This window comes from Vidua macroura, chromosome 7, assembly GCF_024509145.1.
Source record: "Vidua macroura isolate BioBank_ID:100142 chromosome 7, ASM2450914v1, whole genome shotgun sequence".
Lineage (NCBI taxonomy): Eukaryota > Metazoa > Chordata > Aves > Passeriformes > Viduidae > Vidua > Vidua macroura.
In genome coordinates, this window is record NC_071577.1 from 16,704,580 (window position 1) to 16,722,208 (window position 17,629).

Sequence of the window (17,629 nt, forward strand, 5' to 3'; positions counted from 1 at the left end):
TTATAGGCAAAATAAATATTTTATTGGTTTAATATACACTTTTTTAAAGAAATCAGCCCTTGTGTGTCTTCCTAACACAATTTAAAATTTTATAAACTTTTTCAAATAATATTGTAATATTTGAAACTAGTTTTGATTAAAGACCTTGACATAGTGTGAAGAGTTTTAGTAGATGGAAAAGGCAAAGGAGTAAAGAGAGTTCAAGCACAGCCAAAAGGGATATTACATATCCACTAAATGTCTATTTGACCACATAAAAACTCCAATGACTTCCAATTTTCTCCATTGGAACAATTGGATATTCACCAGGCTGACTGAAAATACACTTTGTGAAGGATGGAGAAGGAAAAGAGATTTTTTCCATTTTCCCCATAATATAAGCAAGGTCATTCATGCATTCCAAGTTGAAAATCCTAATTGCTTTCAGAAGACAGCATTTTTATTGCATTTTGGTTAATATGAAGCAGAACTTCTCTTGGTATGACTGTGAGTAGTCAACACCAAAAAAAAACATCCCAGTGCTTAAATAAGGCACTTTCCTATAAAGGGATAAGCAAACAGCAAGGAAGCAGATAAAATTAGTTAAAAGTTGTCTTCTACACAAAGATAAGGCTTTCAGTGTCAGAACTTTAAGTAGTTTTAAGAGTAACCTCATGTCATTCTAACCACTCTGCTAATAGTAACCGCCTCAAGAATTAACAGCAATTTGTGTAACAGGATTGTTTCTTTTGAAGTGGCACTAAGTAACAGCAGTGGAAACCATTATTGGTCATTTCAAGCTCTTAAAGTGGATCAGTTATTGCACAATAAATACCTCATAGAGGTCAGTGTTTTGGGAGGGGTTGTTGTGGGTTTTTTTCTATTTTTTTTTAAAAAAAAGCTAGGCTGAATGTGTATGTGTTATTTATAAATTGGTTACATCTGGAAATCTTCAAGTTTCATGATGCATCATTGGACAAAGAAATTAGCTACATAAAAATTTACATCAGGGACATACAAATAAATACAAAACCTTTCAGAGTGACATAATTTTGCTGATGCTTTAAGGAAAGTAATGTTAAAGTGTCTAAGTCCTTACAGATGAACTCAAGGAAAGGTCCACATCAGAGAACCAAGCGCCAAACACAGTAGCCCATCTCAGCAGCTTTAACACTTCCTGAAGCAAAACCAACTCGGCATTTTCACCAGTGGGTGCTGCCCAAAGCAGAATCCCATTGCACTTCCGACTACATCCAACCTTAGAGAAAAAAAAAGTAAGATGAAAACCTAAATTAGACTTTTGGAAGTCTGTTTTTTATGTTTAAGTATGTATTTTGATACTATTCATATCTAAGGCAGGCAAACTGCAGAAATCCTCTTGCATGATGCATTCACATCATCACAGAGCACACTGAAACTAAACATCAAGGATGACTCTATGAAAGCTGATAGTAGAATGGGCCAAACTACAAGCCAGCTACTTTCCAAATCTATCCAGGATTATCAGTGTTTTCTGTATTTAATAAACTTCAAATTTGATCACTTATGTTTCAAGGAGAAAATGCAAACAAAGCAAGGAATAAGTTAGCAACGATATTTAACACAATGAAAATAAAAATAAAATCTGGTTCTTGCAGATCCCCAAAGATTACCTGTAGTACCAGTTTCATGGCTGTGTATCTTGTTTTGCAGTTGCAGATCTGCTTTGGGGTGATACAGCTGCTAACAATCCACTTACTATTTCTCTTCTTATTTCACCAACAATAGATTCCTTGATCTGAAAGGGATTAGCCAAAGTTTAAAGGTCAGCAATTTATATAAACAATGGATAAAATGAAATGATATTGCAGATATGTTTGACACTACTAACATACACCACTAAAATTCAACTTTCAAAACTGTGACTGGAAAAAACATTAGAATGAAAAAATAACTGCAAGTAATTCTGAAGTTCTTGCTAATTTTATAAATGAAAACCAAACTAGTTCTGTATTTCCAGATGGTAAATATATTTATGTTTTACACTTAAGATACCTGGTTTTATGCTAAGAAAAGAATACATTTCAACTATGCAAAGTTCTGAAGAAAAACATTTTAGGATGTATATATCAAAAGCCTCCCAAATGCACCATTTTTTGACAAGCTGTTATTCTCTTGAAAAGGAAGGCAGGATTGATCTCCTCCACTAATGTATTACACAGTAGAACAGGTCCAAGTCCATGAACATAAGCTGTGGTTTTCAAATAATTCAAAAGGAGACAAATCTTAATTGCATACTTTCAGCAGGAAAGACAAAGAATTTCAGCAGTTGCTCACATCATCAATGGGCCACTGGGGTTTAATCTATGCCAGTGAAGGCTATTTTTCAGAGGATTGTGACAAAGCATTTACCCATTAAGTTTTATATAAAACACACCTAGGAGTTTCTAGTAGCAGGCATGTGAGTGTGGCTGAGGCTACAACAAAAAAAAGAACAGAGCACTGATTGCTACAGTAAAGAAAATGAAGAAGAAAAGGAGGCAAAACACAGATCTACAAGAGCATATTATGCTGGAAAAGAGCAGGGAATGACAAAGAACAGCAATATGGGCTTCTTGCAAGTACAAGAAATCTTTGGCACCAACTTATTTTTTTGATTGGTCTTCAGGAGGGACAAGTCAGATACAGTTCCAAAGACAGGAGGACAACTGTGAGAAGGTGCAGGGGGGTAAGAGCCAGAGCCTGGCCCAAGGTCACACAGAAGCACTCAGCATCCCAGTTAAGCAATACATTTTTCTTTTTCATGTTAGTCTCCCCTTTCCTGGTGCGTCAAAAGGATTAAGCAACAACGTCAGAAGGGTGGCAGCAGCATTAGCAGCAGGTTATTTATCCCTTGTTCTCTTTGGCAGGCAATTCAATCCCTAAACCATTACTGTGGCAAAGTTCCTCATTTCATTACTACTTTGCATCAAGCAGAAATTCAGAGACTATAATATTATTGGGAAACAGGTTTCCAGTTGGGTTGTTTGCTGATTAACAGACAAAAGAAAAGCCATTGTGTAACAGAGCCTGTTTCACCAACAGCTGAAAGCCCAGAGATGTCTGTGCTGATGCACACACTGATGTACAAAGCTTTAGAACCACTGTCAGCATAGTAAGGGCTTTGGGATTTAGAAATGTAGGCCCAGGGAAACCTGCACACAGCACTCCAACTGTCCAGCAGGCATAAGAGAGCCCCCAGTGCTCTCTCCACCTTTCTTCTTCAGTATCTCATGGGGTGGATCTGTGAGCATGCTATAGAACAGTCATTTTGTACCCTTCTCTCAACAGACGGACAAAAATAAAGTTCACTTTCCAAAAAAAAAGCTCATAAAAGCTTCCCAAATTAGCAAGTAAATGATCTAGTATGACAGACAGTCTTGTAACAAAGTAGAGACTGGAAGCAAAGCAGCTCCTGTTCTATTCTCAGCTCTCCCAACAGCTTCTGGCTTGACCTTGATTATTTGAGCCCTCTGCTTCTCACCTTCCTGTCCGGACGACAACAAGGCCACCCTCCACTGCCTCTTTCCACAGCCTCTGCTTCCTCCCCCTCCAGACTCAGCAAGGTCACTCCTGTGTGGTGAGCACAGCACTGACTCCTGCAGTGACTCAGTACCACGCGTGTGTCGTGACCAATGGCCAATATTTGCCTTTTTCATTATAAATAATTTAGAGCAAAGTGCACCTTCTATTTGCTCTGCAGAGGGCACAGCCCACTGCTAAGGCTTCCTCTGTACAGAAGACAGAAAAGCAGTCAATGAATGTTCTGTCAATTTACTTTTAGCAAGTGAATGAAAAATTATCATTTGAAAAATGAGAGCCACTTATTTATGCTATATTTACTACGTTGATACAACACCAATACTCAATAGTGCATTGAAAACACAGTATCACACTCATTTTTACAACAGTAAACCAACGACCTTTTCTTCCTAGAAAAGAATTACCATTACTGCAATATTATGTTGCTGCTAAATAAAGAACTGATTGAGAGTGAAGTGCACCACTTGTGGCAAATCTGGAGATTGGTGTTCTTTACTGACCAATGAAAAATGGGGACAAGGTTTTTCACAGTGCTTATGCTTCTGATCTTGAAGTAAATTTTCTGTAATTAAAATAATTCCTTCCTACTCTGTTTTTTTCCCGTGCCACTTCTTCGTGGCAGCAGCTGGTGAGATTTTATGCTCAAGATAATAAGATGAGGAACCCAACACCTGCACACATGAGCAACCTACAGACATTTTGAGGGATGTTGAGCTAACATGGATTTGAATGGAAAAGGGATGATTTTCTGCCAGACCATCTCTGTCCCATTAAGACTCATTACAGCCTCTTAAATCAGATGATGACATGAAAATCATACATTTCCTTAAAGTGCAACTTCATTACGTGTCATTTATAATGAAGAACTGTTAACAAAATCAAAACTTCCATTGCTCTTAAGCAGAAAGATCTTTAAACTAGCACACATCTTTTAAACTGGAGCAGAGTGAGAGGGCCTGGTAGCCCTCCTAGTGACCCTGTGACGTACACAAGTCAAGCAGTAAGTACTTCATGTGATAATCCTGTGGAAGCAAGGCTGTATTTCATCAAGAGAGCTACTGTTTGCTATTTTAACACTTCATGTTGCTGAATGTTTTTCCGAGGGAGTTAGTCCATTAATGCCAAAAGTTAACACCATGGGTTTTTTCATGGAACAAATAGTTACAGGTCAAAGTTCACACGCATTACAGCCCACCCAGGCATATCACACCCACTGCCTGGCTTCTCTCTCCCCAGCACAAGGTCACACAGCTACAGAGAATGGGAGGAATAAGCAGGGGTTTAATATTTGTGAGTGCATACATCAAGAATGCATCCTACCAGATTTCTTTCTTTTGACAATGAAACTGGAATTCTTTTGCTAACAACAGGGCTATTTCAGCAAGGCATTATTTCAATTTATGCTCTGTTTTAATTCTTATGAAATAATAAAGATTCTCCTGATATGTGTTTAATAGTAAGTTCTGGGTCTGCAAAATCTACCAAGTGCTTTGAGCCAACGCATCTCCACTCTGACCTGCAAAACTCCTCATGCTGAGAATCTTGAGTTGATCCAAAACCTACTGCCAATGAAGTTAAACTGAGGGACAATCTCTCTGTGTGCTCAAATACTCACAAAGTGACTCAAGCTCAGTTGTTTGCTGACTACTCATCTTTGAATAGTAGCCTCTCAGTTCAGCGTGGATTCTTTCAGCATTACAATGTCCTCAGTGCCACACAAACCAAATAACAATCTCTGTGCAAAGAGTACACATCTTTATTTGCTATCAACTAATGAAGCTGAAGAGGAACTTTCATAGAGGCTAACCTCTGAAAAAATATTGACTGAAATAATTCTGTCCTTTGACTTCAGGTCACTTTTTTTTTTTTGTCTCTGCTGCTTTTGCAGTACTTTTGAATTACAGCTCTCCTTCCTAAGCTTCTCCTTTAGCCACCCTCCACCATGACACCACTGCCCTCACACATGGATTTTTACAGACAGCCTGGACACGAAGGCCACATCCTGGCTTCACTGCAGAATCAGAAGCACAGTGCAAGGTGTGCTAAATATCTCACGTGCCACTCTTCTGATGAGTGGCATGCGTCTCATCCATTTCACAGACAAAGCTAAAGTAAAGCTGGTTCCAATTATCCACAGCCTCAACACATGCAGACCTGGAAGGCACCATGGCATTACAGCCTGGCCTGTTGTACATTTCTAAGTATGACATCTTACCTAGTCTTTAATGGTCTATGGCAGAGCCATACAAAAGCTTCAAGGGATAAACTAAGTGGTCCTTCTCTTGTGAAGAAGAGGGAATAAAATCCACATGTTCTCAATGCCCATTTCTGTATTCAGAGCAAAGTTTGCTCCACTTTTCCACAGGCATTTCTTTTCAGAACAAGTAGTTTCTTTGGCTTCCTTTCCCCATTTATATTACTTGCCAGAGAGCTTTTCTGTCATGCCACTAACAAAACACAGTTTTAGTTGTGTTTCTTAACTTGGCCCACAGGAAAAATAACCAAGCACTTCTCACTTTCATTGACTGTCAATAAAACTAGTCCAATACAATTGGTCCAAAATCAGTCAAACTCTGAAATAACTTCCCACCTGCCTTCAGCTTGTTTCACTTACATTCCTATAGTCCTTAGTGGTTGGGGTAGAGGGACTGGAAAGTATGCTTAGCATTTACTACAGCATTGTTTCAGTAACATTATTTCACCACTCAATGAACTCCAGTTTGGCATTTTAACAAACAAACATGACAGAAATTTTCACTTGGGAATCTGAAATACTGCTGCTTAACCAAGTAGTAGAGACAGCAAGTTCTTTCCCAGCCATACTTAGCTATTAATTTACATGCTAACCACTACCACTGAAAAAAATATCCACTGCTTTGCACATAAATAGAGCTGTGGCTCCAACACCTAGTGACATGTTCTGAGCTTTCAGACACAGCACAGGAACAGTATGGAACCTTGGCTGGAGAGGGAAGAGAAAAACCTCAGTGGGCAGGAGTTACAGCCAGCCTTGTCTTTAGGTTTCAGAAAACTCAGTTCAAACATCCCAGATCTCAGCCCCTCTTTCCTCACCTCCCGTATGACTTGTTGCAGCTCCTCCTGCTCCACTGCTTTGTGGATTTCATCAACTGAAGGCATGAGAGGGATTTTTTCAAGTTTGTGCTCCACCTCTGGCTTGGAGTCTGCAAACTCCTCAGAGCTTTCCACTGGCTGTCCAGTGCCTGCTCTCAGAGGGGGAGTTGGTGTTAAGGCAACAGAGGCTCGGTATAACTTCTTGCTTTGACTCTTAGCTTTTCTACCTGTGTGACCAGAGCACACTGAAGAGGAATCCGAGTTTCCATGGGAGAATACAGACTCTGTTCCCTCTGCTGGGAGAGTTTCCAGTCCAAGCTCTCCCAGTCCTAAACCCAGTTCAGATTTCAGAAATGACTGCTCTCGAATAAGCTCAGAGACCTAAGGATTCAGAAAAGAAACAGTCCCAAATATGCACACAAAAAAGTCACATACAGACATAACTATGTTTTCTTGCTACTTATTTAATCACTTACTCATTCCCTCCATGCAACAAATACAGCTATAAAATAAATATATCTTTTGCCTTTATGACTGCAACAAAGAGGATCATGAAAAGGAATGTGCCTTTTTAAAGCCAACATAAATAAAAATTGTGGCTCTTCGCCAAGCCACCAACTTTTGCAACATGTATACATCTTGCCAGAGCCATTGACAGACACACACGTAAGGGCTTGATTTTCATTTATTTGTTCTTTCCGTTCTGCAGTTTTTGAACTACTTATTTTCAGTAGCAGAAAATGCATAGAAATATAAAAAATAATTTTCCCTAGAAAATTCATGCAGTAGTACCACCATTTGTATCAACTAAATGAAAAAATATCTCACTTCTAAATATTCCTCTTAAAAACTAACAAGACTCTACAGCCACTTACACCTATAGTTAAATCTACTTAAGGAAAATTGAAGCTGTTTTCAACAAAGCTATTTAAGGGAGAAAGTATTTCTAAAATTATCTGTCAAATTAATCTCCTACAACCTATTTTAAAGAAAAGCCTTCCCGGCTCTTTTCATCAGCAAAACACAGAGTAAACAATTACTTACTGGTTCAATGACGTTCAATGGAGAAGGACATGACAGATTATCAGCACTTCTGCTTCCATACATACCCTGAAAAATTAAGTTAATGCACTTAGGACTTTCTTAGAGCTTTCAGAAGCTAGTATATAAACATGCTGCATCTCAGACAACTTTCTGTAAAACCAGAAAGTTGGAAACGGGAAGCGGAGCTGGTTGGAGAAAGTTAATTTCAGTCATTTTTAAAGCTGGCCCTCTTCTATAAAAGGATTTACAAATAAAAAGTTATTTTTATGGTTCAAAGAACGCAAATTTGGCTTGAGATCACAGTAATACCATATTTTCCTGTTCTTGGGTTTCAATTTTTTTCCCCATGACAAAATACTGAAGAGGAAGATGTGGCCTGTGCTGCTTCTACAGAAGAGGGTTGGATAAGAAAGGGAAATGAAACCCAGGAAAAACATATGATATTTTTTGTCTGTGCTTCTTTTGTTTGGCTGATGACAGAACTGCAGCACAAAAAGAGAGGAACAGTCTTTTGCTGAGTGAAAAATAAGAGTAAGTATATTGCCATGCCATCAATAAACACAGACAAATGCCTTTTATCCCCATTCTTGTGCTTTTGGGGAGTGTTTGTGGGAGCAGAGCTTCCCCCACTGTTTGTCAGGGAGCCATGCATTCATCTGAAGGAGCTACAAAAGGCAATGGAGGAAAAACCTCATGACAATGGGATTTTCCCCATTTTTGGTTTGGGTTTTTCTGTGTGGGTTTTTTTGGTGTGGTTTTTTTTGTTTTGGTTGGGGGTTTTTTTGTTGTTGTTGTTGTCGGGGTTTTTTTTGTTTTTGTTCCCACTGACTGGCAGAGCTAGAGAGAAAGCACACTCTGTTTCTTGGGAGAGAAACACTGTGAATGTCTCGGCTCTCTGCCCTCATCTCTCAAGAGAAAACCCATCACCATGCTCCAAGGATTTTAGACATGAACCTCAGCTACCAAAACTGTGAAAATTCAGGGTCATGAAGAGGAAAAAGAAGAAAGCACTGACAGAAGAGGTCTGCCTTTCTCAGCCCTAAAATCCCACGAGGTATGTATTGATATATATTGACCAAGAAAGTCACACACCTTTTCCCCAAGGTGAAATACTGACTGAAAATGAGACAATATGACCCCAATAATACACATGGCATCATTAGATTCCATCCCACTCCAAGAGTTATAACAGTTATTATTTGTCCCTGCTCATTGCAGGAGGGTTGGCTAGATGATCTTTAAAAGGTCCCTTCCAACCCAAACTATTCTACAATTCTGTGATGAGCATTACATTGAGAAAAAACATAATGTTATTGCAAAACTAATACTTACTATGTGTGCCTGAGGTCTGTAAGGTGAAGACATGTGCAGGCTTCTGAGCTGGTCTTCCAAGGCAAGCAGACGTTCTTCCAACTGCATCTCCAACTCCTGTAGCTCCATGCGGACAGACTTCCTCAGGCTCTGCAGCTGATCAGCTTCGAATCTACGGCAAGGCCATCACAAAAAGGACAAAGGCATTCACTGCACTCAGCTCACAGAGGTGACTGAGCAGGACAGTGCCACAAGTAAAGGACTTCATACAAGGGAATTCAAAGCAGAACACAGAAATGTTAGCTGAATGCCTACATGGCACAGAAGTCTTTTTCCATTTATAGAAAATATGTGTCAGTCCATAGAAAAAATAAAACAACATAGTGTACCACAGAACCTTCTCCAAAAATTTTAGCTTTAAATGCAGAAAAAAATCAGTATTTCTACATATATCTAATCAAATGCAATTTAAAACTGATAATAACAAGCAGCACAGAGTAATGCAGTAATCACATGCTACTTCTCCTGCATGGTTATAGATTCCCCAGCACTCACAGCTACGTTTTGGCCAGGAAGCCGCAGTCTAAGGCAGCCAACTGATTTCAAACATGTTTACTTTTAAAGTGATAAGCCAAGAGTTGATTCAACTAAACTAAATATATTATCAGTTTCAAAAATTGTTCCAGATCTGCTGCTACTGCAACTCCTGGCGAGCACAACCACACGGAGCCAGAATATGAATGCCATCTGTAGCCTGCTGAGTAGCCACTGAAAGATGGAAAAGCATCTGAATGCTACAGTGTTCATTCTTTATTTACATCTACAAAGATGGGTGTGATCTAAAATAAAATCTTTAAGATTTTTTTCCCCTGCAATATCCTATGTTCAAGTATCTTATGATAACAATCCTTAAAATCTGCAGCTGTAGAATCACTTTGGAGAAAGGATGCAGAAAAAAAAAATCATTAGTAAGAAATAGGGATTGGAAGAAACAAAGAGTAAAAAACTCTAGAATTAAGATGTATAAAGAAAAGAGTAAATAAGATTTTGGCAAAAAACTCATCTCCAACCCTGCTCAAACTGAAACTAATAGATTTCTTGCTGATTTCAAGGGCAGTAACATTTTCTGATACGCCAGAGTCTTTTCTCTTTTTTTGTTTTTTAAAAAAGGTCATTATACCTTTCCTCCTCTGTCATGTGCTGATAAACTGTGGTCTGTTGACGCAACATAGTCAATTCCAAATCCATCATTTGGGTTCTGAATAAATTTAGATTTCTCCTCACCACTTGTAGCTCCTGGAAAGTATTCTGGGGAAATAAAAATATAATACTGAGTTACATGGGAAAACAAATTAAAGTAAGTTTGGATCCTGTAAGCACATTTGCCCAGATGAGCCCTTTGAGTTAACAGCACCTCAGCAACTTCAGCATATGATGGAAGCTGCATGTTGTGCCATCATGATTACTCAAAAAACAGCGCTTTCAGCTGTATCATACAAGCAAACACATGAAAGAGTATTTAGATTAATTACTTTTTAATTACATTATTTGCAGGAAGCTCTCTCTTGAGAACGAAGACAAGGAACAGCCCAAAGTTAACACAATCTGTGACACATTTAGGATGTTTTCTGTATTTTATTTTGACTGAGCACCACTCCGTAAACAGGGTCACTTACTTCATAGAGAGGTAGAATGGATGATCTCTGAGTAGTGTAACCAGTGGCAGCTGAAAGATCCTGACCCCTCATCACTGGGTACTGGTGGGAAGAAACAAACAATTTGAGATGGGAAATCAAATGCACAGACACTCCAAAAGCAGCCACTGTTTAAACACAACCTTTCTGGCATTGAGATTTCTGCAATCCATGGAAATACTGTGCTGCAAATAGGCAACCTTACAAAATGGCAGCACCACTTCTTAACTGACACATGTGCAACAAAGCTCAGCAACGAAAGTGTGCTGCTGGTGAAAAGCCAAATGAATCCTGTCTAACACACTGAGTAGAAATAAAAACTAACTTTTTCTGCACAAAGCATTTTATGCTTGAAAACTTAGTAGTCTCAATGATAAAAAGAACAATTCCAAAACCGAGTAAATTAAACTGTGTCCCATTTTGAAATCATGATTGTAGTCAAATGTGTCATGGGATTTTCTTCAGTTCTTAGTTTGGGGAATTTTTGTTCATTTTGGTTTTCAATCTCACTATGTTGCCTACACCCAAAGACCCCAGCTTGCTAATGATCTCTCATGAAAACAAGATTGCTGAAGAATTTCTATTTGCATGCTGCAACACACATGGAGCAAATAGATAAAATCCAGGGGTTTGTTACATGTAGAGACACAGCACAACAAAGAACAGTGGAAACAGCAAAAACATTTACCTTCTCAAACATGAAAGACAGCTTGTCCAATATAATTTTGAAAGAATTCAAAGGACTATTGATATGCCATGGAAAATCTGAAGCATGTTCATTCATATAGAGAAGTTTTGCTCCAACATGATCACATCAAGGGGATGGGTTTATCTTTCCTCTGCCAGCTTTCTCTGTTCCCTGTTCTATCAGCAACTTATCTACTCCTCCTTATTCTCTCTTAAAATCAGAATCATATATTTAAACATCTCAACATTTTCTTTAGCCATTGAGTATGCTATGTGCCAAACTCGATCTCTACTGTAGGAAACCAATCTCTGCTGTGAGAAGGACCAAGCCCCCAAAATGAAACTAATTTAGACAAAATATGCTTGAAGAAGAACAAGTGGGCTAAATATTATTATCCCCTCCAATGCCCTTTTTTTTTTTTTTTTTTTTTGACTGAACCAGCTTGAGTACTGGATGTAATACAGAGATTTCTTTTTCAGCAGGTTTAGTTAGCATGGGATGTGTGGTAGAAGTACTGAGCACCTTACACAGATCAAGGCTGCAATTGGTACACTTGGGAGAATTCTCTAGAGAACGTTAAGTTCTGCAAACACTTTCTCCCAGGCACACCATGAACACCACCTTGAGCAATGGGTGACTTAAAACACAGGTGACCACAGCCTCCTGCTGCAGAGCTGGTCACAGTACCAAATCTTGTTCTGAGAAGCAGGGCCAGCTAATAGAACCAAAAGAAGACTGGACTCACCTCTAACTTCTGACAAGTGGCAAAGTCAATAAAATAACAGGGGCCCAAAAAAGCCCACTACAGCCTCCCACCTGCAATATGGTGCAGGCAGGTGCATGTTTGCCCTTGGGTTAAATGCACAGAAATTTTAGGTCTACAACTGATAGCATTCACATATTCACACATAAATGAACAGAGTCTGTAACTGCTTTGCCCACATAGCGTCCTGCAGGAGCTTGCAGGATCCTAAGTTGGATCACTACCTAAGAAAACAGCAGAACCAGGATGGCAGAGGAGGAACAGCTGGCAATTAGGACAGGAGGAGCAGAAGGTGTGGCAGAAATCGGTAAAATTTATGCGCTTGCATTCTCAGGCTTTTCTTCTCTGAGTGATAAGATGGACAAAACTTCACATGCTCTGACAAAATCAATTTTTAATAAAAGACTGATAGTATCAAGAACATGTTGGCTAGCTCTAGAGTTACAAGTGAAAATGACTGGCATGAAACAGCACAGAAATACACAGAGATCAATCACTGACATAATTATTGAAGCTTTGTGACTTGTAAGGAAAAAAAAATACATTTTTAACAGCTGGATGAGAAGTATGTCAAAGAGAAGATAAATAAAAGGATTGACCAGACCATTCTGTGATTCTATAAATATGCATTTTTAAATCTAAAGCTAATGATTCCCATCTTAAAATAAAATAAGAGCTGATAAAGAGTACACTGTTCCTCCCTTCCATCCAAGAATGTTCATAAAAGCTAAAAAATAAAAAATACTGGAAAAAAATCAGTCTGGGTCAACTGCAACTAGAAAATATTAAATGCAAAAAAAAGTGAAGCATTGAAAAGATGATCCTAGAATCACAGAATATGGAAAGGACCCACAAGGGTCATCAAAGTCCAGCTCCTGGCCCTGCACAGGACAGCCCCAAGAGTAACACCATGTGCCTGAGAGCATTGCCCAAATTCTTCTTGAACTCCACCAGGCTTGGTGCTGTGACTTCCATGGGGAGCCTGTTCCAGTGCCCAACCACCCTCTGGGTGAAAAACTTTTTCCTAATATCTAACCTAAAACTCCCATCTTTGAACACTTTAAACTTGCCTGTTTAAACAGAAGCTCCTAAAGCAGTAGCTAATCAGACTTGAGCGAAATATCTTGATTTTTCCTAGGCAGTTGAACTATACAAAGGAATATTCAAGTTATCATCTTAGTTTGGTAAGGATAAAATAAGGAGCCCCTTTGTCCAGGAGCTTCCTCTTACCTGCGAGAGGTTCTGGAGAGAGTTTCTGATGTCATGTAGGACCCTGCGTAGCTGCATCTCCACAGTGGAGGGTGGGTTCATGGCAGGAGGACGATGAGGAACTCCATGCCTTGGAAAGAAGGGACAGCTGAAGGGGGAAAGCATGGCACTGAAGGAAGAGCCAGAGATGCTTGGGACACTGTGGGTGCTGAGCGTCCTCATGTGCTCGCACAGCGGCCTGTCCTGCCACTCGCTGGGGAGGGAATGGAGGGAGCACGTGGAGCGGGACATGGCTGCTGGCGTGTGCAGGGGGCAGCTCTGTACCCTGGTGGGACTGAGATCCTCAGACAGCCTGCTGGGCCCAGCCTGGGGCACCTCTTTCTTGGAGGATGAAGGCGCAATAAACAGTGTGGACTTGCACACAGGATGGCTGGAGGCTGCCTCATCCTCACTTCTGTCATTCTCAGATGTTGCTTCCTTGTCCTCCTCCATTTGTGTGTACTTGTAGGTGAAAGAAGGAGGACTGCAGAGAGTCTCTTTTCCTGGAGTTAACTGAACATTCACAGAGGACACCACTTTCACTGGGTTCAGCAATGCAGTTGGGAGAGACTGAGACCGCCTTAGAGGATAGCCCGATTCAGCAAACCAGAGTCGCTGCTTCCTCAGAAGATCTTTTGACTTAAGCAGAGTGCACCTGGCCTTGGAGTCAGGTGAGTTGATGATCCTCATCTCAGCTCTTTGCAAGGCAACCTGAACTCTGTCCACAGATGATGTGGAGGAGCCATCACCTTCCAGAGACTGCATCGACTTGAGGATATGGTGTGTGTGATACTGAGGAAACTCAAACACACTGCCTTCCTCCAGCAGGTCTGATTCTTTTTGCACACTGGAAATGTCTTCCTCTTTAGAGCTGACCTCTCCTTGGACTGTCTCTGATATATGAGATGATTTGCTTTCTTGTCCTTGATTTTGTTCAGTTTTACAGTCACTAAGTTTTCTGTCTTCACTCCTTCTGCTATCAGAAGATGCCCCTACCTTTCGTCTCTCTACTTGAGAGACAATATCCTCTTCATCATCATCATAATCCTCCTCCTCCTCCTCATCTTCCTCCTCCTCCTCCTCAAACTTATCGAAACAGGGCAGTTCCTTGGCTATCGGTGTCTTCTGTTCCTCACTGTGCGATGTCACAGTTGTTTCACTGTCACAGCTGTCAGCACTGCTTCCCATGCCCTGCAAAGACTCCTGAACCTAGGAAAGACATAAGACAGCAAAGGAGTGAACGTACTGGAGACTCGACTACTGCCTTCTCAGGAGTCAGGCCCAGAGTCCAAGAATACCTTCATTGGGCATTGGGGTGGGGAGCAGAAAGAATAATGCACTTAGTGTGCAAGAAAAATGGTGAAGGAGAACAAAGAAACCATAGTATCAGATACATTAGGAGTACAATGAAGTATGGCACAAAAAGGAGGTTTTTATTTTCCTAAAGAGAAAAGTCTTCACATATTCCTTTGATTTGACAATAAATTCAATATTGCAAGAAGATTAGAAGTGGCAAAAGAGTAAGAGCTAGAAGAATACAATGCTAGTATTTTAGGTAGTGATGACAAACAGATAGCTGGGTCATGGTACAAAGCATTTCCCATTTATGAAAGTTCACAACAGTGAAATGAAGGGTAGAATTAGGAAATGTATACAGAGAAGTGAGGAGAACTGCAGACTGTAGTGAAACTGTGTTACAGGACAACACCAAGAATGGGAAAGCCAATCTGCCCATAAACTAAGCCTGTTTAAATAAAGAATTGTTGAAGACTGAGAATATCACATTAGGATGTAAATCTCAGTTGAAGACCACATCCGGTACTATTAGCCCTTCCTTCTTTTCTCCCGATACTTCCCCTTTTCATTCTAAATCACAGTTTAAACCAGAGCACATAAATGAAGGAGTTGCTAATTTAATAGATAACAAATGGCAGGAAAAGCATCTAAGAGAAAGGAAAAAAGAAGAGATCTATTCATTGTAAAGCATATTCTTGAAGCTGGCCTGACTGACTGCTGTATTTACAAGTGCACAAGACATTTCCCTATGAGTATGTGGTATAAAGTACACTCTTGGAAATTTACCATAGTTGATGCATGAACTAGAAATTTTCCTATCTCTGCTTTCTGCAGTTCTTGCTGTCATTAGGATATTCATTATTAGTTCCTTCTAAAGAGATTACTTATGATGTTTGTCAGGCAATAGTTCCTTCTCCAACCATCTAGAAGATTTCAGCCATGAATGTCACCTTCACAAGTACATACCTAACATGGCACTCACTGACACAGCCACAAATTATTGTGAAAGAATGTGGAGGTCCAGATGATTTTCAAGTTAAAGGTACTAAATGAGCAAAAGATTATAATGTTTAGGTGAAATCATGTGGGCTACATGTGTGTCTATCTGTGCCCTAATCCTCCATCACGTTGTTCAATTATGAGTAAAGCATAAGAACTTGGATTGAGAATTCTGGCTTCTTTGGTAACATGAACTCCCCCTCGCAAAATACCCTATCTCAATGTCAAAATCTCCCTCGGAAATCTTAATTTTGGAAGTCAGAGATGAAAGGCAATATGGTTCAAATTTTGAGTTCTCTCCTGAGCTTCAGAGGAAGCCTATGGATGCTAGAGTCAATAATTTGACAGTAGATGGCACTAAATTACCATACTTTTAAGAAACAACATATACTCCTCTGTATCCCCTTCATCTTTTCACAGGTTCTCTTCTCCAGCTGCCAAGTTCTCATTTCCCCTAGCTGCATCATTCATCCATATTTTCTGAATTCAGCTCAGCACTTGGTCTGAATTAAGGAGTGAAGGTGGCGAGCCTAGCAATGCCATGGCACAAACCTCATGCAGCCTCAATATACCTTTTCAAAACAGCATAACAGAAAGCAGAAAAATATCTTCCCTTTACAGCCAACACAGATAAACTCCAGCAATATTCCAGTGAAAGGGTACTTAGCTGCAACATACTGTTGAGTATGCTCTTAAGTGGGCTCTTAATCAGGTTGCAACCAACATAAAGTTTAGGAGTGACCAATTCTCCTCTAAGTCACCTTCTAACATGCCTGTCAACTTCGGTGCATTCACAGCTCTGCAGAGAGCTAAACAATTATGTCAGATCCTTATGCTCTTTGCAGGGACTCAGGATCATTTTTCCCTTTATTCATTATTACTCCCTTTCTTGCTCTTGGAAAGCATTAAGCTGATGTTTAAGGGAGACAAAGACTAACGCTGCCTTGGCTTTTATTTTGGTACTCAGTTGAAGAACTACTAAATCAGAAAACCCAGAATTCCAGTACCAAAATGAAAAAGCAACACTGATGGATTGAGAGGGTGAAAAAAACTCTTCCTAGTAACTGCCCAACAGCTTTTAAAATGCTTGGTGTGCCACAAGGGAGAAGAAACATATGGTAGCATAAGAAACAGTTCAGTAGATACAAGCAATAGAAATGAAATTGCTGGAGGTACCCAGAATCCCATCTATTCCTTTGGGCTGTGGTCTAGGTCCCAGGAATAGCTGGCCTTGAGAACAGGATCCAACTCAAGGTTTTTCTCTGTCTGAATGACAGGCCAATCAAATCATGGCTATTACTGTGTGAATGTTTTAGGAGAACCAGGAGAACAGCTCTCCAAAATATCAGACACAATGCTGTGCAAGCATGTGTATTGAGCAGACGCCTAAACACCAGGCTGGAACAACAGCTTTCCCTAAGACATGAGGTCTCTGGTCAGCATCATAAAAATTTCTGGGACTAAGATCAAAGAAACTGGAACAAGAAAGACCATGGAAGGTCAAGATCAACTAAAATTAGTCTATCTTCACAGTAAAGCTAGTATCAAATTGTTTCCATTTTCTGTCAGTTGTTAATTAAAAAAAAAAGAAAAAAGAAAAATATGCAGGGGGTGGGGGAGAGCAGAACATGGAAAGTGGGAAGGCAAAAATTAGAAAAAAATGAAACTACCAGCAGAATAGCTATAATCTTTCAAGACCTTAATCTCTACCCACTATTGAGAGGAATTGACAGTGAGAAAAGATATACCAGTAACAGCAAACAGAACATACTCAATTTAGAGCTTATTCCTGTCCCAAGTTTACCATTAACCTACCAGAAAGGCTTTCAAATTTGAACACAGGGACTAGGCATGTCCAGCTCTGAAAATGACGATTTTATAGGATCTAGACTGACAGTCACAGTAGCAGTCAAACACCAACATCCCTCCTACCCTCCCCTGCTGTTTCATACTTATCAGGAGTATTTCAACCAC

At 39.8% G+C, this 17,629-nt stretch overlaps 1 protein-coding gene across 1 annotated transcript in view; it reads right to left on the reverse strand.

The window, feature by feature from the left end:
• Window positions 1-17,629, reverse strand: part of ITPRID2 (ITPR interacting domain containing 2) — a 40,374-nt gene continuing 22,745 nt past the window's right edge. The window contains exons 12-19 of the mRNA XM_053982274.1: window positions 13,343-14,569; window positions 10,644-10,724; window positions 10,148-10,275; window positions 8,989-9,139; window positions 7,657-7,722; window positions 6,613-6,993; window positions 1,632-1,756; window positions 1-1,237 (exon numbers count right to left, since the gene is read on the reverse strand). Coding sequence (XP_053838249.1) covers window positions 1,646-1,756; window positions 6,613-6,993; window positions 7,657-7,722; window positions 8,989-9,139; window positions 10,148-10,275; window positions 10,644-10,724; window positions 13,343-14,569 — 2,145 coding nt within the window. The 3' untranslated portion in view covers window positions 1-1,237; window positions 1,632-1,645. The remainder of the gene's footprint in view (window positions 1,238-1,631; window positions 1,757-6,612; window positions 6,994-7,656; window positions 7,723-8,988; window positions 9,140-10,147; window positions 10,276-10,643; window positions 10,725-13,342; window positions 14,570-17,629) is intronic.